The sequence below is a fragment of the Lissotriton helveticus genome, chromosome 6 (assembly GCF_964261635.1).
Source record: "Lissotriton helveticus chromosome 6, aLisHel1.1, whole genome shotgun sequence".
Taxonomy (NCBI): Eukaryota; Metazoa; Chordata; class Amphibia; order Caudata; family Salamandridae; genus Lissotriton; species Lissotriton helveticus.
In genome coordinates this window covers 951004894-951031257 of record NC_136067.1, presented here as the reverse complement: position 1 = coordinate 951031257, position 26364 = coordinate 951004894, and the positions used below count along the sequence as shown (strand labels likewise).

General features: G+C 46.5%; 1 protein-coding gene across 4 annotated transcripts in view; it reads right to left on the bottom strand.

Moving 5' to 3' along the window:
• Positions 1–26364, bottom strand: part of LOC144761610 (centromere protein H-like) — a 308640-nt gene that overhangs the window by 56704 nt on the left and 225572 nt on the right. For all 4 annotated transcript variants that reach the window (XM_078646907.1, XM_078646910.1, XM_078646911.1 and 1 more), the window contains one exon: positions 15499–15550. In XM_078646907.1, coding sequence (XP_078503033.1) covers positions 15499–15550 — 52 coding nt within the window. The remainder of the gene's footprint in view (positions 1–15498; positions 15551–26364) is intronic.

Here is a 26364-nt window from a genome sequence, read left to right as displayed (position 1 = left end):
CTGCGCAATAGTTAGACCTCCACTTCCTCTCTAGCCTTCTGCAAGATTATTTGGCCAGTCTGAGCTCTTCGTCAAACCAGGGTTCAGATGGTGTAGGTCAATTTTTATTTACGGAGGGGCTTAGGAGACACTAAATTTCTAAGGGGCGGGGGACAACCTTTTAGACTTTCCAGTGACCCTATACAAATCGCCCATTGTGTGAGACCGTACGTCCGTTAAACGTATCCAACTGCATAGTTATGAAGAGAAATATGGAGAAAGGCAGGCATGTAGTCACAGTTTGCAGGTATGCTTTATTGTCATTTACATTCACAAATATGTATATGAATCTTGCATCTTCATGCACCAAGCAAACAAAGGTGGGACGAAAAAAGGAAGAATACACTAAATGCTCTTAGCGAGATTCCTACATCTTAAAATGAAGTGGGACTGAATATGGCAACATGATTCAGTCTTTTCTGAGACATAGTTGATCTTAACCAAGTTTTCAGTCAGCGGAGACCACTGAAACTTCTCTCAGCCACACAAGAAGATACTGGTATAACTAAATTAACCTGTAATAGCTTCTCAACCTGCGAAAAAAAATCTGTCTCTTGGAAGCATTTTTCAGAGTATGTCTGCCAGTACCGGGACTAAACAGTACTTGAACATACTTGATAACATAGTCAACTGAGCAGAGAGTAGCAAAGGCTCAGTTTCTTTGTCCCGAGCAAAAGAGTCCATGCCATTGCCTGTTAAAAGCACTTGTTCAGGTTTTTCATATGTTTGGATGCCTTCCTGGTCAAAACGCTGAGTGAGATGAAGAGAAACAACATCTAAACATTCAAAATACAGAGGGCGATTAGTCCTTAACTGTTGCAGGATGCAAAGTTTCTGCTGCTCCATAATCTATCCATTTAGGGATTTAGCGGTCATTTTACTTCAATGGCATTAAGATGGTACTTAGCAGTCATGTTGTTATTGGCATTGAGCAGACTGTCAAACGACTCATCACTACAGAGCTTTAGTACTGCACTTTCTGCTATATTAACAGTAGCTAGTACCCCTGATATAGTTTACTGGCGTTCTTGCAAGGTAGTATTCAAACATTCCAGAAGCTGCAGTACTTGGAGAGCAATCTGAAGACCTAGGACAGTTGTTCCTCTCTAAAACTGTGCCAGCATACCCCGGGCAGACACATCACCACTGGACTTGGATGTTGATAATTGTTCTAGGGTTTCCAGAACAGGTTCATAATTATCCATTACTCTTTTTTTGTACAGCTTTTACATGAAGCGTCCAGCGTGTTGTACACAGAGGCTTTATTTTTAACACATTTGCAGGGCCTTTTACACTGTGTTGGATGAGGTCTGAGAATATTGTACGGCATGTCATAGATAGCCCAAACAGATTACCAAATTCTTGTACTTAAAGTAGTGCATCTTCCATTATGGAACATTTATGTGCTGCAGCCTGCATCACTAGATTTGTACAATGTGCTCCACAATGGACATAAACAGCAAGTGGTTGTTCCTGGTGTATTAATGCTTGTGCACCATGGTATTTCCCTGCCATATTTGCTGCACCATCATATGTTTGTGCTCTCAACTTTGACAGAGAAAGACCATGACGACATAAAACATCTTTGATCATTGTAGCAATTGCAGTACCAGTGGTATCATCAGCCTGATACAGTAAAAAAAAAATCCTCATGAGGATACAGATTTTGGTCAATGTAACAAATACAAAAGCTTTTTTTATCCTGACCGAATATATCCTGTGCACCATCAACAATTACTGAGTATGGATTTTCACCAATATTTTTACAGATTTGATGCAAAATTGCATGGGACAATAACTAAAGAACTTCATTTTGGATGTCTGGGGTGAGGTATTCTGCTTGATTTGCTGTAATCCACTGTTTCAAAGAAGGTACATCCTCTGCTCGTGCACGAAGAAATTGATGGAAATTCCCATTTCTGTCATCATGACCTCAGAGTGCAAGGCCTTGTTTTGCCAGAAGACCTATGGTATGAATGATTTTATTAAAACAAAGCCAAGGTTCTTCCTGTTGTTGGACTTGCTGTGATAACTGTTGATTGGCCTCCTCTATACTGTACTAGTTGACTCTGTGCCTATGAATGAGCATAACTGTTCTGGTACTTTTTGAACCTTTCTATTGCCTTCTTCCATTTGGTGTAACCGGTGCTGGAAAATGCTTCCTCTGTGTTCTTGGCAAGCTCAGTTAATTTCAGTGACTTAGCCTTTGCATAGTGAAAGGATAGCACTCCTGCCAATCTACCACTGTAATGCAACCAGGGGAAATCGTGGAACCACCTTCCTTGAAAATGCAGAATGCACTTTTTCTTCATTTGTGACTGTGTTACAATGATTTGAATGGACAATGTGCTCTTGTGATGTTGGTTTGGTGCCACTGTGCCTACAAGTGTTTCCTCAGTATTCTGAAAACTAGTTGTTGTTGCATAAGAACTGTTGCTTTATTCGTCTGAGGCAGGGACAACTCCACAAAATGTTCCTGGGACCGGGATGCCATCACTTGATAGTACTAAATCTGTGGCCCCAACTCCATACTGAATTGCAGACTGCAGTTCCGGCATCGCAATGAATCGTGTTAATTCCTGAGTTGTTTGAATATAGGTTCACTTTTCTTGGCTGTTTCTTTGCAAATAATTTCTGGATGTCCATTCTAAGAAAAAAGGAACAAATAAGTTTGTAGCAGTTGCAATTTGGGAACATACAGAATATTTAACTACAGTTTAAAAGTTGCAAACAGTCTTTTGTGTGCACTCTCCCATGTAATCAGCACAGGAATGTTCGGGGCAAAACCTGCCTCCAGTATACGGTTCCTCTTCCAATGTTTTTATAACGCCTTATGGTTTCCACAGCAAGAAGAGCATTCTAGTCAGCATCTTACCCGACTACAGGGTTTCAGCATTACATAAGACACTGCAGTATATATTTTATGGTGGCAAAGGAACCTACCTGAAGATTCTCTTTTAGCTGAAGATGACAGGCAAAGTATTGTTGTACTTGTAGCAAAAAGGAATCTGTTGGGGAAAATAATAATACATTGTAAGGCTTTTGATTTTGGTCTGAGTAATACAAGTTCTGTATGACAGAATTGTTGAGTACATAGCATTGAAAGAGAAAATGCACAAATTATGTGATGCTGAGAAAGGGAGTGCATTATCCCAATTTGACAAAAAGTATTTAAACCGATTGGCCAAGAAATCATTATCTTTTTACACTAGACACAATACTATAGTACACTTACTTATTAGCAGTAGTAGTGGCAACTGTAGCCCTCTTTTGTGATTTTCCTGATCCACTCACTGGCTGTAAGTTGCTGGTTGGACTGGCTACTGGATTCTGATGGCTGGTGGTGCTGTGTTTCCTTCTGCTCAGCGACTCTGGAGACTTACTACCAGGTAATTCTCAGGTGAACCGGAGCTCAGTCTGTGGACTTGAAGTTGGAAGAGTTGCTAGGTACTCAAATGCGGTACTAAGATGGTCCTGCTCAGTTGCTAAATGGTGACACAAGTACATAGAAATGAAACTGAGGGACTAGAGACAAAATCTGCATTAGCAGTAGCCTGAGCCAAGCTACCATCAGGTGTAAAATCTACTTAGTTTTAAGGGCAATAGAGAATTGTGAAACACATAACTAGGAGAGTGAGTATGTGTGTGTGAGATGCATGAAGGCTCAAACATGGTGCAGGGAACCTCTTGCCTCTATTCCACCATTACTCTGCCAAAGCCTTATTCCCAAAATATGTAATAGAGTGATCACCAAATTGCCAGTTCCCGGACTTACCAGATAACTATCACAACTGATTGACTTTCAGCTGCATTTTGTAAGGCTAGATTTCTACATGCTATAGTAGAAAAAGCAAAGCCACAAGTACCAGATTGCAAAGGGCTAAAGAGCAACGACTGGAAGATGACCTCATCTAGAATTCTTGTCCACTTGGAGCTTTAACATTTAAAGTCACTATGCTGAAAATCTAATTTGTACAGTCTTCAAAAGCATTGTTTTTCCTTGAAATCCCACTTCAGTGTCCCTAATTCAAGAGGACCCACAGCTGTCACATACAAACACAAAGAGACAGCTCAGATGGTATGTGGTGCAAATGTGCTTGGCACACGTTTTATCATGCTGTTGCCCTAGCAGGCCTGGAATTTCTAAAGGTGGACGCTACGGTACACATTTTATAACCTAAAATAAGGAAAAAAATCTTAAAGGATCACAGTAAACATTTTCCACTCCAACCTTCAACCAGGTATGCAGTCCCTCCATGAATGGTGCACTTCCCCACCCTGAGAAAATAATGTTGTGCAAAGAAAGAAGATAAAAAGAGAGTAGCGCTTCACTGGTAAACTTTGTAAAGTGGTGCTAATTTAGTTATTTGTATTATTTTTCATATTTTGATCCTTTCTCTCCAGAGGTTGCACTTTGGAGTAGAAAATGCTCAGAAAATGATGACATTTCCAGCCATGTTGTATTGTTTTTTGTATCCATTTCACAGTGGAACAAATAAAGGAAAGGAGAGGAAAGAGCTTCAAGCAAGTGAGGAGGAGCGAGACAGAAAGAGGGAGGAAGGAAGAAAGAGGGAGGAAGGAAGAAAGAAGGAGAGGGAGGAAGAAAGAAGGAGAGGGAGGAAGAAAGAGAGGGGAAGAGGGGAGCAGCCAGTGGCAGAGCAGGTGAAGAGGACACTGTCCTTGCCTTCTCTAAGTAGGAAGGGAAGGAAAAGAGACAGTCCTTTTCCTTCTCACCCCACCCGCCCAAAACGGCCAAGCCTTGGTTATTTCTGACATCCTGGGATTCATTAAAAAAAAAAGTAGGGCAACAGATGTGACTCCAAAAATTTGGATTTTCTTAATGGGGAGCAGATAGTTTGTTTTTTCCATTTCGCGGGAGTCTCACCCATCCCTCGTTGGTACATTACTACATTCCAGTGGAGTCTCACCGATCTCTCATCAGTTAGTTACTATATTTTGTTGGAGTCTCATTCACTCCATCATCAGTAATCTAGTGCACTTCAAGTAAGTGTCACTCATCCCTGGTTTCATTCTTTCAGTGAGATCTCACCCACGTCCTAGCTCTGCCCTTAACAGTTCTCTAGAACGCCACCTGTTCTAAGGTACTGCATTCATACTCGAGTTCCTCACTCCTGGCCATCAGTCCCACGCAGAAGTCATGGACTCACACCAAGGCGCGCCATCATTCCCCATACACACTCAATGAAGTCCCACATAATTCAATAGGGTTCAACCTCCTCCATACTCTCTGCATGCACTGCAATGGGGTGTAAGGGAATGACATTACTGGCCTCATGCGTCAGAGGAGACTCTACTCTGTTCGCATCACTAGCCTTGTGCACTACATTGGGGTCTCACTTATTCTCGGTCACTGGCTTGGAGCACTTCAAAGAAGCTGCACTCGTTTCTTGTGATGTCTCTCATGTGTCAGTGGCACTCATTCATTCCTCATTCACTGATTGTCGCTCATTCTCCTATCACTCCTAAGCACTTTAAATAAGCCACACTCACTCCCCATCATCAGCCTTTTACAAGTTAACCGGATCTCACTTCAATGGAAGGCCACTCATCGCGCATGAGGGACCTCGAACTTTGCTGGAGTTCATTCTTCCCCCTTTAATGGCCCTCTACATTTCCCCTGAGCCGCAGTCATTCCCTGCCACTTGTTTTTCACTTTAGAATGCGGCCTCCCTCTCCAACTTTAAATGGGTTGATAACATCCCAAGTATTTGCGCAAAGTCTCCAAATCAGGGGCCCAGGCTGACAAGCAAGCTAACATTTCCTATAAAAACAAGCATTGAAAATGCAATAGGTCTCGCAGCATTAGAGTTAGTGCTTTTAGAATTGTTTATGGGTTTTTTTTGTAAATCTTTAGCATTTTTGTTTCCTGTAGCCAATGCTAAAGAATTTCAAAAAAAAAAAGCCATAAACATTTTTAAAAGCTCTGAAATGCAGTCTGAAATGCTGGATATATATTCAGTACAGATACACTATATTGTTAATGAAGACATAGGATATAATATGTTGTACTGTATACACACAATTAGATGGGAACGTGCTGTGTGTGTCAGCGATTGAATGTGGAGGTGATGGTGGATGTGGTGGTGGATGTGGTGGTGGATTCGGTGGATGTGGTGGTGGTGGATGTGGTGGTGGATGTGGTGGTGGATGTGGTGGTGGATGTGGTGGTGGATGTGGTGGTGGATGTGGATGCGGTGGATGTGGTGGGATGTGGTGGTGGATGTGTTGGTGGTGGATGTGGTGGTGGATGTGGTGGTGGATGTGGTGGTGGATGCGGAGGTGGAGGATGTGGTGGATGTGGTGGTGGTGGATGCGGTGGATGTGGTGGTGGATGTGGTGGATATGGTGGTGGATGTGGTGGTGGTGGGTGTGGTTGATGTGGTGGTGGATGCGGTGGATGTGGTGGTGGTGGATGTGGTGGTGGATGCAGTGGTGGATGCGGTGGTGAATGTGGCGGTGGATGTCATGGTGGATGTGGAGGTGGTGGTGGATGTGGTGGTGGATGTGGTGGTGGATGTGGTGGTGATGGTGGATGTGGTGGTGGATGCGGTGGATGTGTTGATGGTGGATGTGGTGGTGGTGGACGTGTTGGTGGTGGTGGCTGCGGAGGTGGTGGATGTGGTGGTGGTAGATTGTGGTGTTGGTGGTGGTAGATTGTGGTGTTGGTGGTGGACGTGGTGGTGGTGGACGTGGTGGTGGTGGACGTGTTGGTGGTGGACGTGTTGGTGGTGGACATGGTGGTGGTGGACGTGGTGGTGGTGGACGTGGTGGTGGTGGACGTGGTGGTGGTGGACGTGGTGGTGGTGGACGTGGTGGTGGTGGACGTGTTGGTGGTGGTGGATGTGGATGTGGTGGTGGTAGATTGTGGTGTTGGTGGTGGTAGATTGTGGTGTTGGTGGTGGACGTGGTGGTGGTGGACGTGGTGGTGGTGGACGTGGTGGTGGTGGACGTGGTGGACGTGTTGGTGGTGGACGTGGTGGTGGTGGACGAGGTGGTGGATGTGGTGGTGGTGGACGTGGTGGTGGACGTGGTGGTGGACGTGGTGGTGGATGTGGTGGTGGACGCGGTGGTGGTGGATTGTGGTGTTGGTGGTGGACTTGGTGGGCGACATGGTGGTGGACTTGGTGGGCGACATGGTGGTGGACTTGGTGGGCGACATGGTGGTGGACTTGGTGGGCGACATGGTGGTGGGCGACATGGTGGTGGGCGACATGGTGGTGGGCGACATGGTGGTGGGCGACATGGTGGTGGGCGACATGGTGGTGGACAAAGTGGTGGTGGACAAAGTGGTGGTCGATGTGGTGAATGTGGTGGTGGTGGACATGGTGGTGGTGGACATGGTGGTGGACATGGTGGTGGTGGTGGACATGGTGGTGGTGGTGGACATGGTGGTGGACGTGGTGGTGGTGGAGGTGGGTGTGGTGGTGGTGGATGTGGTGGATGTAGTGGACATGGTGGTGGTGGATGTGGTGGTGGACGGGGTGGTGATGGACGTGGACGTGGTGGTGGTAGATTGCAGGGACGGTGTTCAAAGCGGATCTTTGTTTATGCTGAGGTTGTAGAACGTAGCATGGCTGCACACTGAGATTGCTTTTGGGAAGATTGATTCGCCACACTACGTATTTGATATGAACAAAAGGATCCTGCAATAACATAACGACTGTTCAGGCTAAGATTAACTGGATAAGGATACAACAGTAGCACTTTAATAACCTCATATAGATACAGGAACTGAGATTTATAATCACACTACAAAAGCCTTGAGAAAGCCCGAAGGGGGCGAAACGCGTGTCGGCTGTGGACCATAGCGTTTGCAAAATAAAGGCTTGAATTTTCTACACCTTCTGGTTTTGTGGAATTGGCTTCTGATCAAGGATATGGACTATCTGTGAAACGCTATAATAGCGAAGGGATCAAAGTGACTATCTTGGAAGTGCACTGGTGTTCTATTTACTTGGCATATAACCACAACTCATCTGGCATAGCTACTTTACTGTAATAATGTATTACACTTGTGATGCCGCATTGCCAGCAGGCAGATTGAAAGGCAAGGTTAGCAAGCCAGGCCGTTGTTTAAATAATTAAAGGTGTAACTAGCATTCCAGCTTTGTTCTGGTCTCTTTTAAAAAAAAATAGTTATTGGTTCACAAGGTGACTTTTATGGCACTCTATTGCACTGCTGAAGTCATTACAAGAACTAAGAATTTTGCAGTTTACCACACGTGGACTTGCACCTTCTTTTCAAAGTGCCTTACATTAAATTGTTTAAAGTATAGTTTCCAGCTATTTATAACGTGCATATTGGCATTGGCTTTATTTTCACAGCATACATTTTATACTTATTTATATGCTGCAGTGGTGTCTCTTTATAAAGAAGAGCATGGCAATGAGGATTTAAAATAGGGTTTGGGTTGTGACTTTTCAGAAAGAGCACTGCTTTAGCCCAAGTTCCTCTTTGTAATGAGGGAATTCCTTGGCGATTTGCAATATCCTTATACTGTAGTCCATACTTCATCCCATATTTTTTTACATGTCTTACTAATAATATATAAGGCTGTGTTATCGTCCATGAATGCCATCTTAGGCCTCTAGTGATATTTACACACCACTTTCGTAGGCCTCATTGTTTACCTCGTCAGATTGTTTCTTACGTCATATCAATACCTTAATGGCATTAACAGACTGCAATGCACAGTTAGCCAGTATAAACCCTCTATGTATATATCCATTACGGATAATCAGAACATATACGAACTGTTGGACAACCAATGTGCTAGAGAATATTGTATTTAAGTTAAAGCAGTAGTTAGGGCATGGACAGGCTAGAATTCACTTGTCACTATAGCGCCTCTCTATACATCTTTGCAAACCAGGAGTTTCCTCCAGGTAGCATAGGTTGCATAGACTAGATAAGCAAGTTTATACGACCAAGGCGCATAATTTAGTGTGCCGACTACATTTCTGCTTCTGTTTTCTGTGTTTTTGTAGGTCTCTAGTTGCTTAACTTACTTACAAGTGGCAGTACGTCAGCAAATTGCTGTAAAAAATGAATTAGTAAGAACAATGCGACTCTGGAATCTTGGTCGTTATAAAAGGCCCTGCATTATCATGCACGCATATAAAACACTTCTCGTCTCAACAACGGTGCCTACAGAAACAGCATCGAAAGCAGAGCACAGCTACACCTCCCCTACAGATGAAAAACATATGCATATTAAGCCAATTGTTATTATCTTCTTGAAATGGTCTCACTCGTAATGAAGGGAGAAGCGCAAAGCACATTTTGGACACAAGGAATGCAGCTTTAGTTTTCTGTAAGTGACTGCAAACAGAGGGTGAAAAAAAAGCAGACGTTGTTTGCTCTGACCTCATGGGTAATGTGTCGCTTGTGCAGGAAGTGGTTGAATGTAAGGATACCTTAGCTTAATACACCGGCTCACTTGACCCGAATGATGGTTTATCTCAGAATTCCACCTCAGCTTCACTGCTGTCGCTAAACTTTCCCGACATAAACACGAAGTAGATTACAATTGAGAGAATTACCATTTGGTGACAGGGGAGGGAACTTTTCATTTGAGACTTCTGATGAGACTGCGTTTTTAAAATAATAATACTTTGCAGTACTATATACGCTGTGCCCAACAAATGGTGCAAGAGTTTTTTGATGACTTAAAAAGAAGGCGTATCAGCGTTCTGAAACAAAGCACGTATAGTCTCGGAACTTCCCAATATTAAGGCACATGAGGTCTGCACTCACGACTCTCTAAGGATTCGATGGAAAGTCCATTGGCAGAGTACCCTTTATGAACAAGCGAGAATGGAGTGAGAGGAAAAATAAATTGAGTGGAAAGAGGACAGAAAGCAAGGACTGGGCGAGAAGGGAGGGGGGAATGCCAGTAGGAAGGGAGGGGGTGACAAATGATCAGCATTTGGCGGCTGCTTTGATGTTCTCAGAGGCCATGCGGCTCACGGAGAACATCAAAGCGGCAGAGAGGAGGGGCTGGGGAGGGAAAGGGCACAGTGAGGTGAGAGGATGGAGGGAGCCAGAGATTGGGAGGAAGGATGCCGAGGGAGGCGGGGCTGGCAGAGGAAGCCAGAGTGGGTGCACACGCATCTATGCATCTTCCAGGAGTGTGCCTGGAAGTATGTATTCATGCGTCCACCTTGTATGAATGGATGGATGAGGGCGAAGGTTGAATATGTGCTGTGAGTACCTTGAGGGGTGAGCATGCAGCTGGTGTACGCGTGCAGCTGTGTGCAGTTTGTAGGCGAGTGTGCGCCTTTGTACGCGTATGTGCTGAGATTCTGACGGTGCTGGGTATTGCTTGCAATTTCCGCATTTCTTACGCCGTCATCCAACAGTATATACATATTCGTAATGTTGTGTTTAAAGGATTTAGAAACGGGAATTAAAAGAGTCAAAAAAGCATAAAAAATGCTAAAGATAAGAACGATAATGCTCGACAAGTAACTAATCTCAGAGATCTGCTGCTTCTAGCTGGTCAGGCGAGGGAGGAGTTTATTTTCCGAAGACGACCGAAGGTCAGGGGTTGCGTATTCCGGAGATTACTGCCAATTATACACCTGCCTATTCCCCGAAGATTACGAAGAGCAGAGGGTTGCACATATTATATGAAATACCAAATATTACTTAAAACCCACTGACTTTCTCTTCTATGCGGTGGCTCGTGCCGCTCCCTATAACAGAGGGATGCAGATTGTTTTAAGAGAAGCACACAGAGCGGTGTGGGTGGGCATGAAGCTGTTCCCTGTAGCATTATAGGATACAGTGGCTACAAAGATGCAGGACTGTCACATTTCCAGGAGTGGCCGAGTCCAGTGCTAACCCATAGAGAACAGCACAGAGGCAAGCGTAGACCTGCGGCAAAGGTGTGCAGCCCAGCCCGGAAAGATTGCCAGTAAATTGCGCTCAGCCTGGTGTAGACACGCAATGAGATACAAGCACCCAGTGCTACCAGCTCCTTTTGCAAAACCTACAACTCAAAGCAAAAGCTGCGCGGGCATGCCAAGTACTCACTGAACGGCGCAGAGGCTTCCGGAAGAACCTAGGCACATACAAAAGGTGGACGCTCCATTAAACAATAACCCCGCAAAGCAGAAAAAATCCAACTAATATGCTGATTTACCAGCTGAGTGAGGTTTTGCAACGCTGCGTGCCTTCAGATGTGTTATATGAGTTTTAATAAAGATTACACCCTCTGCAATCCTTATCAAATTAAAGTTCATGGAAAACTATGCTTGTGGAATTGCGTGTGTGTAATCTATGATATGAGCAGGGCTGATCTTTACAAACAAGTGAAAGACACGGCGGGAAGGGGCAGGCAGGATGACTCAGGGGAGGGGGCGGAGCGGGGCAGAGCGGCATGTGGGTGTGAACAAGCCGGGCCTTTGAAGTGAAGCTAAGCTTCACTTCAAAGGTGTCGGAGGAATGCGGGCGGCTGTGCACGCGCTTTTAAGCTCAATGCACATGCGCATTGAGCTTAAAAGTCACGGGCACTGCAAGGAATCGCCACGATTCCTTGCAAGTTAGATAAAGTCTGGATGAGCCCCTATAGTCTCGCTTGCTCGATGCGCATGCGCATCGACAGGCGAGACCTAAAAACCTCACTGGTACCCAAATGAGGCCGCTCGGGGAAGGAAAGAAACGCAGCGTCCATTTGAATCACTAGCACCACTCTCCAGCAAAGCGGCAACCAAGGACCGGCCAGACGATGAGTGTAACAAGGGGGTTAGCAGAGAATTAAAATGCTCCACACCTTGAACCATACCACTAAAGCACCAAGTGAGAGAAGTGAAAGAAATGAGTGAGTGACTACCACTATCCTTAGAGTGATCTGAGCCGGAGTACTGGGTGACGGGGAACATCTTTTTAAAAAATGGAAAATTGTGTACTTTATAATTATAGCACAATATTTTAAAGATTTTTGCCAAAGCTAAATGCTTCTTTTTTCCCCACCTTTGCCAAACCACCTTACCTTTTGGTATTCAAATCGTCCTGCTGCCCCCCCATCTTCAAGCCGGCAGCAGACAAGCGGCGAGGTCAGTCAGCAATCAGTGCAGTGCAGACTGCAGGCAGCTGTGGTAGTGGGAGTGAGAACGAATTCCCGGACCCTCAGGGGTGCTGTGCAACAGTTCAAAAGGGCAGAGGGCGGATGGCCTCTGTGACGTCACATTTATGCTGTGACAATCGGATTGGTATAAAAAGGGGGTGGTGATGGACGGAGCATCTGAACCAATCAAACACTCACACCCAGTCAAAAGATCTGGGTTTGATCCATCACCTTTCTTTAGCTCACTCTGCCACCCCAGTTCAGACATGGCTATATGCAAATCAGTCTGATGCTCCGTCCATCACCACCCCCTTTTGTGACTATCGGATTGGTCACAGGTAACTGGAGAGGCAGGTCACAGCCAGGACAACTGCAGGGCCATTAGGTCATGCTTTCGCACGCTAATGGTCTACCAAATTCAGAAGGGAGAGGGGAAATTCTTTTGTCCCCTTGTCCCACCCACACTTGTCCCTGGTTTCCTCCCCACGCAAAAAACCGGGGGGGGGATACATTCCCCACATCCCCCACAGTTCTTACGTCCATGAATGGATGGACTGATCCATTGATGTTAATCATCTGTAGCTGATTTAAGATCAGAGGAGACTGATCTATTTGATTGAATTAAGGCATTACTAGGATGGCCTTTCAATATTGTATGCCAGGTCGGTAGTTTGAGATAGCGAGCCACAGCTCTGTGAGCCCATGGCCCCGCCTAAGTTAAGTTGGAACATCACTACCTTATGGTCTGATGTAGAGGATGCCGTCAAAGGTATGACCTCCAGAATGCATGGAGTCACAAAGTAATTGAGACAGGCCCAGAAAAGATAATGAAGCAATAAGGTCACATGTATCGAGATTCTCTGTATTCTCCAAATAAAAATTATCACCAAGGATGGTGAAGTCGGAGGAAGTTGGCTTTAATATCCCATGGAGTGTTATCCATTAAAAAAATATATATTTCTAGGGCCAAGGGGTCTATAGATAAGGGCACTGTTAAAGGAGTAATGGTTTGATAGACTAATTTTAAAAGCCAAGGCTTCACAACCAGGATGGGATATGGGGTCGGAACTAATCTTTAATTTGTCCTTAAATAAAATAGCTAAACTGATGCCTCTATTCCCTGTGCGATCCAGCCTATTAGAGAATAGCAGGGGGGAGGGGCAGTAACAAGGTCAGGGCCCAAGCCTGCACTTGCCCAAGTTCCAATAACAAAGGCAATATGGATCTTAAAATTGTCCCAAAAAAACAGTCATTTAGACAGCTTTTTTTTTTTTTTTATAAGTGAGCGAGCATTCCGCAGCGTACATTTTATGGTTTCTGCTATGCATTTGCGACTTCTAGCCGGGTTGTTTATCTGGTTGCAATTTAGTGTAAGACAACAGGCCAGACAAGTTTGGCTTGATGGTACACCCAGTGGGGACATCATAGGACCCGTACAAACCCGGGCCGCTGAATTGAGTCTACATAGCTCTTCACAGGTATACCTAAAACCATTGCGGGGCTGGGAAGTGAAACCGGCAGGGGGGCTGGTGCTGAGCGTGGTCAGAGCACAGATGGGCTTGCCTTCAGCGCACTAACGGTGCATCCGTGACCCGGTTCCCATTAAGTAGAAGGAAGGGCCGAGCGGTCGCAATACTAGACTGTCGACCCTCCCAAGATGGCGCCTATGTGCTTCTAAGTGTGACCCAGCATCAGCGAGTGAGCAAGACAATACCCTTATGGTTGGGAAGTAGAAGCAGTATGTCCAGCCCCAGTGAACAGGTAGGGGTAATTGTACAATTTAAAAACAGTTTAGTACCATTTAAACACAGTTTAAACACAATTTTAAAAGCAGTAAAACCAATTGATGCGCAGCCAGAAAATAGTGCTAATGCACCCTGTAACATGCAGGAGACTAAATGACTGTAAAAATAAATAATACCCAAACGAGGCTGGCATTACTGATGCTAACCGCAAGGGAGTTGACTCCTATATACATATATTCATACATACACACATATATATATATATATACACACACACACACACATATATATACATAGACACATATATACACAAACATATATACACATACATACATACACATACATACATACCAGGGTATCACCATTATTATTTTTACCAGTGACACCCTACCCTTTAGTGGTAATGAAAATTTTGCCCAGACATATTCTGATCTATAAGGACCCTCAGTAACCTTAATGTTTCAACGTGTTGCTATATCTTTATACCTATTTGCAAGTACTTAAATGAAACCTGTTGCCATTTCAGTTCCATGATCCAGAAATGATTAGATGAAAGGTAAACCATCACTCCCAGGGAGGGGCTCACTGTGACGTAAGTCAAGAAAGTCAAGTAATGGTTAAACCAGATAATGCTGCAAAAAAGTGCATTGGTTCAAAAAGGTTATTGGTCACTCCAGCAGAATTCCACCATATATATACCAATATGTCATCTGCATATAACACCACCACTGGTGCAGTGCTTGCAATCCTTACACCCATCCAAACCTATCACGGGGATGGGTAGCTACCAACAGTTGCAAAGCAGACAGCATTGAGACCATCTCGCTCTACAACATGCACTTTTCAGAGAAAACGTTGCCAATTTTAACTCAAGTTTTAGCGTCCATAGAGAAGAGATTATCCCATGCTGCAAATGTCGGGCCAAATTTCTTCGGAGCTGGGCTCAAAATCCAAAACCGCCAAGGTAGTGTATGAAAGGTCTTCCCCAAATTCAGAGCCATGAATGAATATTTATCCCCTGCGGTCAGTGAAAATTGCTGTGCACATCGCAACCTCCTTAAATGCACCATTGTATTCCTCTCTGAAGTAAATCTGCATTGATTTGGCTAGATGCTAAATTAGACAACTCACAGTAGCATAGATGCAATCACCTGAAGATGCCGGGTCTGGTGGCTCAGTGGACTAATACATCAAATCCAGGGATTTAAATTTGTCATGATCACAGGTTCAAATCCTGGTGGGTCCACTTTAATTCATCCATCCAAGGTCTATCAAATGTGTGCCAATGAATTGGTAACAATAAAAATTAATTATCTGTCAAACACGATGAGACTCCTCAGGGGTGAAATTGCACTAAAGAAACAAGTCTAATATGTTACTTTAGTGTCTATGTTCAACACCCTGCACAGTTGATAAGATGAAAGCTGCACTGAATCTAAACCCTAATCAGGAACACGCTCTATCAATGCCTCCATCATAGAGACCATTAACATTCAGTTATCCTGGACTGCCACATGTGAATACAACAAACAGTCTATCTAATAACAAACCAGAGCAGTTTAAGGAATTAAAAAGTCTGACCCAATTCGTGCATTAACACAAATTGTGCCTGTAATACATACCGATCCTGCGTCTGCGAACGTCCAATATCTGGTCTTCCAATAACTGGTTTTTCTGGAACAGATAGAAGGGTTTGGTCAGGCAATTCCACTTACACAGTATTGAAAACACAGCATGCCAAACTACTGTATTGCTCTCCCCATGATCTCAGCTACAACAGAGAATATTGTAAATTTTAAAGAGTATAAACTACTGTGGGCAGAAGAGGGTGGAGGTTCACATTTTTGTTTTCTATAACTTGCTTACCTTTTTTATGCTGTCCATTTTTATTGTTTGGCTATAGTCCGCCTTAGTTGGCTATGGAAGTGCTAATAACATTGATACTACAGAACAGGATCATTGAAGATCACAGAAGTCATTTCTACTTCACAATTTCCATGTATGGAATAATGGTGCTACTATATGCGCATTACATGCAAGTCAAGCAGCAGAACAAGGAAACTGTTTGGTTAGGGAGAGCAAGCCAATTCCCCATACCCTCTTCTGTGCCAGAAACCATGTCCCCCCAGGATTTCTGCTGAATGACTTCCCAGGAATCAGCTATGTGAGCTCCTGGTGGTGAGGTGCAGAGTCTGCACACAAGCAGAAATATTAAACTCCAGAAATGTTATTGCTTTCATTTAGACTGTCAATTATGTCTATAGAGTGGTAGTAGTTTCTACCCCTTGCTAGTCGTTTGCCCTCCCTCCCGTACATCACTTGCAAACCCTAGTCTCCAAGGTCATGAAGGCAGTGACAGGCACAGTAAGTAAAGAGACACCTTTCGCGTTGCACGCTTAAACACACAGACACGAGTTATGCGCTATACATCTTTATTTGCCCCGTACTCGCATCAACTGGCGCTCCCCAACGCCACCCCTCCCATCCGCTTCCTGCCATGCCTGACCAGGAAGTCCTGGACAGAGTCAGGCATGGCAACATGACCTCTCCCTCTTTTGTGATTTGTCAGTTACCTTAGATCTTTCTATTCTTTAAAGTTCTTTAATGAGTCAAACTGGTCTTCGAATGGTCCCATGTGGCCAGCAATGAGGATGCCGCTCTCCGATTTCATCCGTGTTAATGACACAAAGGCGTTCTTCGAGGTTGTCCGCTCCTGGGTCTAAGGTGTCCGTGTCTCCATCTGTTTCGTCTTCTCGATCATATGCCGCTGATTGCACTTCTTGAAGTGTGACACATTTCTTGTGGTCCTCTTATTTGTGGAGGCAGCTGTGATCATGTTCCCTTTCCTCTTCACTACTTGTAGCGGGTGGGCATGATAACAGCTGACAGCTTTGGTTCTCTGTTCCTGCTTCACTAGTACCCAATCTGCTTCTTGAATGTCAGACGCCTTTGCACAATGATTATTGGCGTAGTCTTTCATCGTTGCTTTCTTGTCTCTATCGAGGTTCATTGGTGTCTCCTGATCTGAGGTTGGGAGTCTGGATCACATGACTGCATCCGAGGTCAGTATCCTGGTGCGCGGTGTCCTCCTGTGCATCAGAGTGGCGGGGCACCTGTTGGTGGTGCTGTATGGTGTGGTTCTGATGCTCACAGTACTTTATTAAGTACTGGTTGGATGTCACGCTGGGACAGTTCAGCTTGTTGTATTGTTTTCTTCAGGGTGGCCATGAAGCGCTCAAACATCCCATTGGCTTGAGGTCATAAAGGAGTGATTTTCCGGTGTTTAAAATTCAGGTGATTTGCGAATTCCGTAAACTTGTGTCTATTGAAAGGTGGTCTATTGTCTATTTTCACTATCTTGGGGATTCCCCATGCTGCGAATATTCGTCAAGGATGGGTATTACGGTAGAAGCTTTTGTGGATATTTGACGTGCAATGGGAAATCAAGAATATTCGTCCATGATGGCAATGATATATTTCCAAGACTTTAGAGGGCCGAAGAAATCGACAGCTACTTGTTGCCACACGCTGTCTGGGAGATCAGACATCTGCAGTGGGGCATGTAGTTCTTCTCGCCCTACTAGTTGGCATTGTGGGTAGTCTTTAAGCGTGGCTTCTACCATTTGGTCAAGGGACAGGAACCAGACCCTCTCTCTCAGCGCTTTCTTTGTGGCTAATACGCCTCTGTAGCCTTCGTGTGCTAAATTGAAGGTCCCTTGTCTTAGTTGGTATGGGATGACAATCCTTCTGTCTGTTAGTAACAGCCCATCTGCACTGATTGTTAGATCATCCTTGACGTGTCTGAAAGATCAGAGTTCTTCCATATTAATAGCGATGGTAGTTTGCGAGTCCTCCAGATGTCTCCATGAGTCTATGCGAATGCGTTTCATGACGTCCTGGAGTGTGACATCCTTGGCAGTGACTTCTACAATGGCGTCTAGTGGGACTGTAGTTGGGCGTGCTTGGTCAATAACGAAATGGAGGTATTATTCGGCTAGCAAGTTGCGTGTCTGTGTCAGTACTTGGGGTTGACGTAATATGTAGTCCACTGGGTTCTCTGCCTTTCCCGGTTTGTGAAGAATGGTGTATGTGTAGTCTTGCAAGTGGATCCCCTACCTCTCGATCCTTGTAGGCATCTGTACTCGTGGGTTACCGAAGATGGTGATTAAGGCCTGATGGTCGGTGAGAAGTGTGAAGTGCTTCCCATATACTAACAAATGGGAATATTCGCATGCCCACACAACTGCCAGACTTTCCTTCTCCGGTTGGGAGTACGCCTTCTCCGTGTCAGTGAAGCTGCGGCTGGCATAGGCTACGATGTGACGCTCATCATCATACTGGGCTAGGATGGCAGCTAGACCAACAGGACTGGTGTCAACTGAATTCGGTTTTCCGTTTGGGGTTGAAGTAAGCCAAGTGGGGGGTAGAGCGCACAGCCCATTTGATCTCGTTGAAAGCATGCTTGCATGCTTTGGACCAGTGAAATGTTTGGCCTGGTCTCATTAGCTCTCACAGCGGGTAGCTGATGGTTGCATAGTCTGATGTATTGGGCATGTGAGCAGCTCTGAATAGGAAATTTCTTCACAAATTTAACCTAGATTATGAATGCTACTCCTTCAATCTTGCATCCCAAGAACGCAATGAATCCATGGGTGATTTCATTTCGCGACTAAAGCGTCTGACACGATACTGTGAGTTTGACAATTTTAATACTGAAGATGCGCTTCGCCTACACATCATCGAAGGATGCCAATCACTATGACGTCGGCTAATAAAGAAACATTACTCACTTGACGACATTGAGGAACTCACACGTATAAATGATCAAGCCGAAGAACATGCAAAGAAAATGGAAGCTGGGAAAACAGAAAAACGAGAACAAGCCCTCCGAGTTCAATCCCAGACGGAAGTGAGATGTCGGTCAGATTATCGGAGGCTTGGTAAACCCACAAGTTCGCCCCGTGGTGGGACCAGAAACAGCAACACCCAGAAAAAATCGCCACATTGCTACCGCTGTGGCCTGGACTACCCACATACAGGCACCTGCCCGGCCATGGGACAACAATGTCACTGATGCGTGAGAGACAATCACTTCGAAGCTATGTGCAAACACGGCGTAAAGAATTAGGACCAGCCAGGCGAAGGACTGGAACACGCCACCACGTGAGGGCGGTGCATCAACTAGCTCGTCCCGGTCTAGCGCCCAGTCACATGCCTCATACCGATCTCGCCGGTCAACATCAAGAGAATCATACGCCCTCACTCCCATATTACAAGACCGTGATAAATACGTATGCATGGTAGCAGACCCAGGCCGGTTGAAGAAATATCCCCGACTAGACATTCAAATGGGTAACTACTTCGCCAAATTTGTTCTGGACACAGGAGCCTCACTCAATTACATCTGCACAACTGAATATGACAAAATGTATCCGAAACCGAAGTTAGAACGAGCCGCAGAGCACGCCTACATGTGGATATCCAAGGAACCACAGCCATGCCTAGGACGATATCCAACAATGCTAACTTACAAGGACAGGACAATCCAGGCCCAAATTCACGTAATAGAAGGTCCTGAAGCTGCTGACTGCCTACTCAGCCTACCCACATCAGAACGGCTTAAGTTGGTAGAGATCCTATTCAAAGTGGGTAAATTCGCCGGACCCGCTCCGCGGGTCCCGCTTCACCTACTTACTCCGTGGGGGCTTGTGAGGAGTCCAGGGCTGCGAGCGTGAAGGCAGGGACTCGAACTTCCAGGAGTCCCTGCGAGGCCGATAATCACCACCTGGCCCACTCTCCCTGTTGACACGCCCACAATTCACTGACTGGATATAACACTCATCGTCCCTTGGCTCCAGTGGGTCGCTTCTTGTGTGCTTGTGCTTGCCGAAAAGTGGAGCTGTGGACAGTGTTTTCTACTGCTGGGAAGAGCGTTGTGCAGAGCGCTACAGTTCGCCGGACCCGCTCCGCGGGTCCCGCTTCACCTACTTACTCCATGGGGGCTTGTGAGGAGTCCAGGGCTGCGAGCGTGAAGGCAGGGACTCGAACTTCCAGGAGTCCCTGCGAGGCCGATAATCACCACCTGGCCCGCTCTCCCTGTTGACACGCCCACAATTCACTGACTGGATATAACCCTCATCGTCCCTTGGCTCCAGTGGGTCGCTTCTTGTGTGCTTGTACTTGCCGAAAAGCGGAGCTGTGGACAGTGTTTTCTGCTGCTGGGAAGAGCATTGTGCAGAACGCTACAGTTCGCCTACTTACTCCGTGGGGGCTTGTGAGGAGTCCAGGGCTACGAGCGTGAAGGCAGGGACTCGGACTTCCAGAAGTCCCTGCGAGGCCGATAATCACCACCTGGCCCGCTCTCCCTGTTGACACGCCCACAATTCACTGACTGGATATAACCCTCATCGTCCCTTGGCTCCAGTGGGTCGCTTCTTGTGTGCTTGTGCTTGCCGAAAAGCGGAGCTGTGGACAGTGTTTTCTACTGCTGGGAAGAGCGTTGTGCAGAACGCTACAGTTCGCCGGACCTGCTCCGCGGGTCCCGCTTCACCAACTTACTCCGTGGGGGCTTGTGAGGAGACCAGGGCTGCGAGCGTGAAGGCAGGGACTCGGACTTCCAGGAGTCCCTGCGAGGCCGATAATCACCACCTGGCCCGCTCTCCCTGTTGACACGCCCTCATTACACACGTACATAAACAGCCTATTTCCCGCGTACGTGGGTCACGCGCGGGTCGGAGCGAAGCCCGGGCAAAGGGCGGGCCGTTCGAGGACGGGAGAGACCGGGACCGGGCTACCCCCCTGATCTGGCATCTTCGTGTTTTGGACTTCCCGCCTTCTAAAGACTGATTGACATACTGCCACAGGATGACCACAAGGGAAACCCGCAGTAAAAGCAACTCAGCGTAGTAGGAGCCGCTAAAGGTACGCTTGAAAATTATTTTGCAAAGGCGGGCTCTCAACTGATAGATGAAATTACGGTGCTAGAAAGGCGTATTTCACTAGAACTGGATTGGGCACGGAGATCCTCCATGGGCCAACTGGCACACGCTAAGTCCCCCGTGCATGGAGACCCGAACAGATCACTCACTCCCATTACTGATCCTCACACTGAGACACCCGGTGCTGCTAACTCTCTAGTGAATCTGGACACATTAAATTCAATATCATTTAGCATCACAAAGGACATCAGTGAAATTGCGGATATGAGCATGTTGTACCTCCCAATTACACATTCACAGCCGAGTCCACAAACTATTATACCCTTAGTTGCACAGGTAAATATTGACAATGACACAGCCGATAATTCACTGCAGGGGGCAAGAGGGGGGAATCCCTAAAAGGAAACCCAATACCAAAAAAGAAGGGAAAAAAAGACAAAAACTCCTAAACTAAATCCCATCCCCGAAGCCATTAGATCTGCCACACCCACTGCACAGACTAGGTCTTCTGAGGTAATAGAGATAACAGCCCCGGATGTTTTGATTAGAGAGACTACAGAGCATTCTATTAATTCCTCTAGCGAGGATATTACCTTAGGAGACATAGGTACTCTCATTAGATCCCTATTAAGTCCTCTCGAAGCACGTCTAATTAAAATGGAAGCTAGGCTTGTAACTATAGAAAAATCGACAGTTCAACTAGCTGATAGCTTAAAAGTGGATAATGGGTGGTAAAGGGGCTACAGAGACTAAGAACAAAAGGGAACCACCAATAAACGCCAGGAAAGAGAATAGGGCTGCTCCTCTGGCGCAAAAGGCGAAACTAACTCCCCCAATAACCACGCCCTCCTTACCCCAGACGAAGGAACAAAACTCCAGTACAACCGTAACGCTTCAATCATTACATCCACCTCATCAGGCTAATAACAAAGACAATAAGGATAATAAACAAGCTCCTACTGACTCACACTTTCAAACCTCACCAGCAGGCAAGACATCTGGGAACACCAGAAAACCCAGACCGGTCCACCTTCCCCCAGAGGCTAGCCCCTATACAGTAATTCTAGCAGGGGTACCAGAGCTTAAATCCACCTTCAGGGAAATAACAGCTTCCCTGAAGAATAAGGTGATCAGCTGGCTATCCATGTATAGACCTCTACCACGGGGCATAACTGGTGATGTCCTGATGGTTAGAAGGGTCCCATGGATAGGCAACTCCAAGAAAACCATCCAGGGGGATTGTGTGTTGACAACTTTTAGAGACTCTAGGGCAGTCACCTTGATTTGTGGATGGCACTCGGATGACCAGGAAACCTCTATTAAGTCACTACCTCTTTCCTTCTTCTACCCACCATTGACGTTTGAAGGGGATGTGGAGAGTTGGAGCATTCCTTTTGGGAGGGGGGACGAGTGGGATCACTCTGGGAGAATAAACCCCAATTACCATAGAACCCAACATCAGCTGTTCCCCACACCGATCTTGGAGGAGGTGGGTTGGGAAACGTATTATGGGAGGGGAGGCGTCTGGGGGGAAAGAAATAGAAGAGAATATCGTCCCAAATTCCAACATCCAACTTACTTCCCAACATCTAACAGATACAGTGCGTTGGAAATGGTGGATTGACAGGTGAGCCCTCATGACAAGGAGTTTTTCCCCTGTTATAGAGAGGGCTCGGATAGGTCCATCATATTTAGCACCACGCAACAGAGAATAGTTAAGATCGGTCAGCTAAGAGAAGAGACTCATACAAGAGACCCTAAAATGGTTAATACTGATCATCTTGATAACTATAGGGAGAGAATAGAACCTAGAATGGACGTGAACATACCATCTAACCCCATGCTACCGGCAATTGATCAAGCTCCCCCCTCCATTAATAACAGCAAATGACAAGTCGCACTTCCTGAAAATACTTTCATGGAATGTGGCAGGCTTGGGAAACAAGTGGGACCATCTTGGATGGTTACCATTTATCGATTCCAAAGATATATATCTCCTTCAAGAAACCTGGGCGAGGGAAGACCTCCACCCACAAGGTTTTGCATCATTCTACATTCCAGCCAAATGGGGGGGTAGAGGCCGCCCCTCTGGTGGCCTTGCAATATGGGTGGCAACTCACCTGGGATGCAAAGCTATACGACTCCCACTGACCTCAGAAGATATCCTAGACGTGCAGCTCGATTGGTCGAATTCTCGTAGACTAGTCTTGATAAATGTCTATTCTAGACCAATAAACGTAGCAAGAGAATCGACTACCATCGAGGAACTTTCAGATTTCCTAAATGATTTACCAACAGGGATTCCATTCGTCATAGGAGGGGATTTTAATTCACACTTTGAGCCTCTTACAGGCCTCCTAGACTGTTCCTCATTCGAAGAGGATGCAAGATGGCGAGTCCCTCCAACGGTAGCTCCACCGCCTAGAGCATGGACCGCACTTGCATTACAGATTACTGCCCTAACCCTTAAACAAGGAATTAGGGCGTGCAATGGTCGAACTAAATCTGAAAATCCTAGCAAACATACTTTTAACAAGATAGGAAAGGAGTCAAGAATAGATTATGTTTCAGTTCAATTGTCCTCTTGGCATCATATAGTCGACTTCAGAGTGCTACCAAGAACTGATAGTGATCACAACGCCCTGGACCTTGACTATGTGAATCCGAGACAGAAGGGGAGGGACCATGCACTTGGGGCGTTAAACCCAAACCCAAGCTTGCGCCTTGAGAACAATAGGAAGAGGATTAGATGGGAAAAACTGGCTACCAATAGGGAAAAACTATCATTACTCTATACAAGAGCAATCCCAATATTAGAAAAAGTTGGCTGTCTTAATTGGGAATCATCCACTTGGGAAACATATACAATAATGCCTTCCCTACACGAGGAATTAACTAGGAATTTGGCTACAGTTCTCTCTTCTAAGTCCAATAACAGAGGAGCTGGCTATCACCGTCCCACATGGTATAATGCAAGCTGTCGCAAGTTAAAGGGGGACCTTCTCTCTGCTATCAAAGAGGGTAAAACTCGGACAGAGATACAGTCCAGAAGAGGGGCATATAAGAATATGGTCAAGAGCACCAAGATGGAATGGGACCAGAACAAGTGGGAGGAACTTTCAACTTCCCTAGCTTTAAAGGACTCCCGGAAATTCTGGCGTATAGTAAATAGGGGGTGTGAAGATCTAGCTCCCGCAATAGAACCAAACATTGCCCCAAGTGCTTGGCAAGAACATTTCCAATCACTCTATACAGCGGAAAACGGGGCCAGAGGCTATTTATCCCCTCCAGTTCAAATTCAACCAAGAGGGGAGCTCTTCACAGAAAAGGAGGTTAGAGCCGAGATCACAGGCCTACCATCGGGCAAAGCCCCTGGTTTGGATGGTCGACCTGTGACCTGTTTAAACAGGAGCCGGAGAGGGAGGAGCTTGGCGGGCATCCGAGATGGCCGCGTGAGCACAGCGCTCCCCGGACCCCCGCCACTCCCGGCATAATATCCTGAACAAATCCTGATTTTCCACGAGGATTTGTATAGAGGACGTTGGGCTGATCTACCTGGTCCTTTCAGAAATTCATTTTGACACCGGGTGCCGGAGTTACGGTGATTCGAACTTTTGGGCTCCGCCCTTGAGGTGCGCCCGGGAATGGGTGAGGTTCAGTGGCCGTCTTGGAGTTGAACAACAACGGCAGGGGGATTGGACTTGTGGGTCCCCCTCTTAAGTTTCGGTTTCGATTCTGCCTCAGGCTGAGACATCGGCTAGAGAGTCGGGCCAGAGCTGGGTCCAGGGCACGAGTCGGCTGTCGGGCCTTTGGCTGGACTATTCTCCTGTTTGGCTGTCCCTATCCTGGCGGTACCCTTGTGGCGGTCCTTGGGTCCCGAGGCCTCCCTTTCTGGTGCCCGGTCCGTTGACCCTGGTGAATCTCCTTGTGACGCATCTCCAAAATGGCGGGCAGAGGGGACCGGGAGACACGGAAGACGAAGACACCTCTGCGCGGGGGTCCGGTCCAATCTAACGTCATGGACCGTTATACCCACTCTAAGGGGTCCCCCGGAGCTGCCCTGCCCGGTTCCAGCGCTTCTGACCACATCGTGGATGCGTCGACGGAGCCTTCCTTGCAGGACATCATGGGCGCCATTTCTGGCATGAGGGAGTCGATAGGCCAACAATATGAAACCTTGGCCCACAAAATTGACACCGTGGCCATTGATGTGAACTTAATTCGAGCCGATCTATCAAAAACCAATGAAAAGGTGAAATCATTGGACATCAAATCCTCCAGCCTCACGGCAGACGTCTCTGAGATACAGACGGAGATTGGCAATCTCCGTAGGGTGAACGATTTCATGACCCGGCGCTTGGAAGACTTTGAGAACAGGGCGCGTCGCTGTAATGTTCGCGTGGTTGGTGTTCCGGAGAATCCAGAACCCCACTCGGTTGATCTCTTGGTTGAAGACCTGATCCAAAACCACCTCTCTCCATCTGGACTGAGTAAATTTTTCACAGTGGAGCGTGCACATCGTGTTCCGGGGGGCCGGGGTAAGCCAGGTGCCCCGCCGAGACCTATTGTTGCAAAACTTTTCCACTATAGGGATCGGGACGCTATCCTGCAAGCATCACGTGTGAAGGGCCCGGTGGCCTTTGAGAATGCCACGGTGAACTTTTATCCGGACTTTTCCCAACCGGTCCAGAAGCAGCGAATGGGATTTCGTGGTGCCAAGAAGCGTCTTAGGGACATGGGGATGCGCTACGCTATGCTTTTTCCGACCAGGCTGCGGGTTGAGTACAATGACCGAACTTTTTTCTTTGATCGGCCGGATGCTGGGAATGACTGGCTGGACTCCTTGCCTGACCGGCCTCCTGATACTGAGTCCGATGCCCACCCGGGCGGTGCTGAAGGTGGTGTAGAGAGCTGAACATTTCGTCTTCGCCTGGTGCCTTGTCTGGAATAACTTTTTCCAGGAGTGTATGCCTACGTTCCTCTACTGCTTATGTGATTTGATGTATGCTTTTTCTCGTTATTGGTCTTGATCGGGGTGGCGGGTGGGACGGAGCCTTTCCTCCTCCGGGGTCTTTGTGTAGAATGGGGGTTCTTGGGCGACAGGCACACTGCAGGTTGGGGTGGCTTTTTAGCTTTTTGCAGGGGTGCAGGGTGGGGGGTGTTCTCTTGTTAGTTGGGGGGTGGGCGGTTGGGAAGTTCGTTGTTTGTGTGTTCTGTTCTCAAGGCGACTCTATCCTGTATTTGATGATGTTTCTTGTGTCATGCTCATTGGTGGGGGGTTTTGGCGTTGTTGGGTGGGATGGGGGGTAGCGGGTTGAGATTTGTTTCGTGGAACGTTAACGGTCTGGGGGACCGTATCAAACGGAGTGTGGTGTTGAAATGCATACGACGTTTATCTCCAGATATTGTTTTCCTGCAGGAGACTCATTTGGTGGGCAATGTCTGTCATGCGATGAATAGGTGGGGCTATCGCCTCGTAGCACATTCGGGGTTTACCTCGGGTTCTAGGGGTGTGGGTATCCTTGTTCGGGCCTCCCTCCCCCTAGCTAT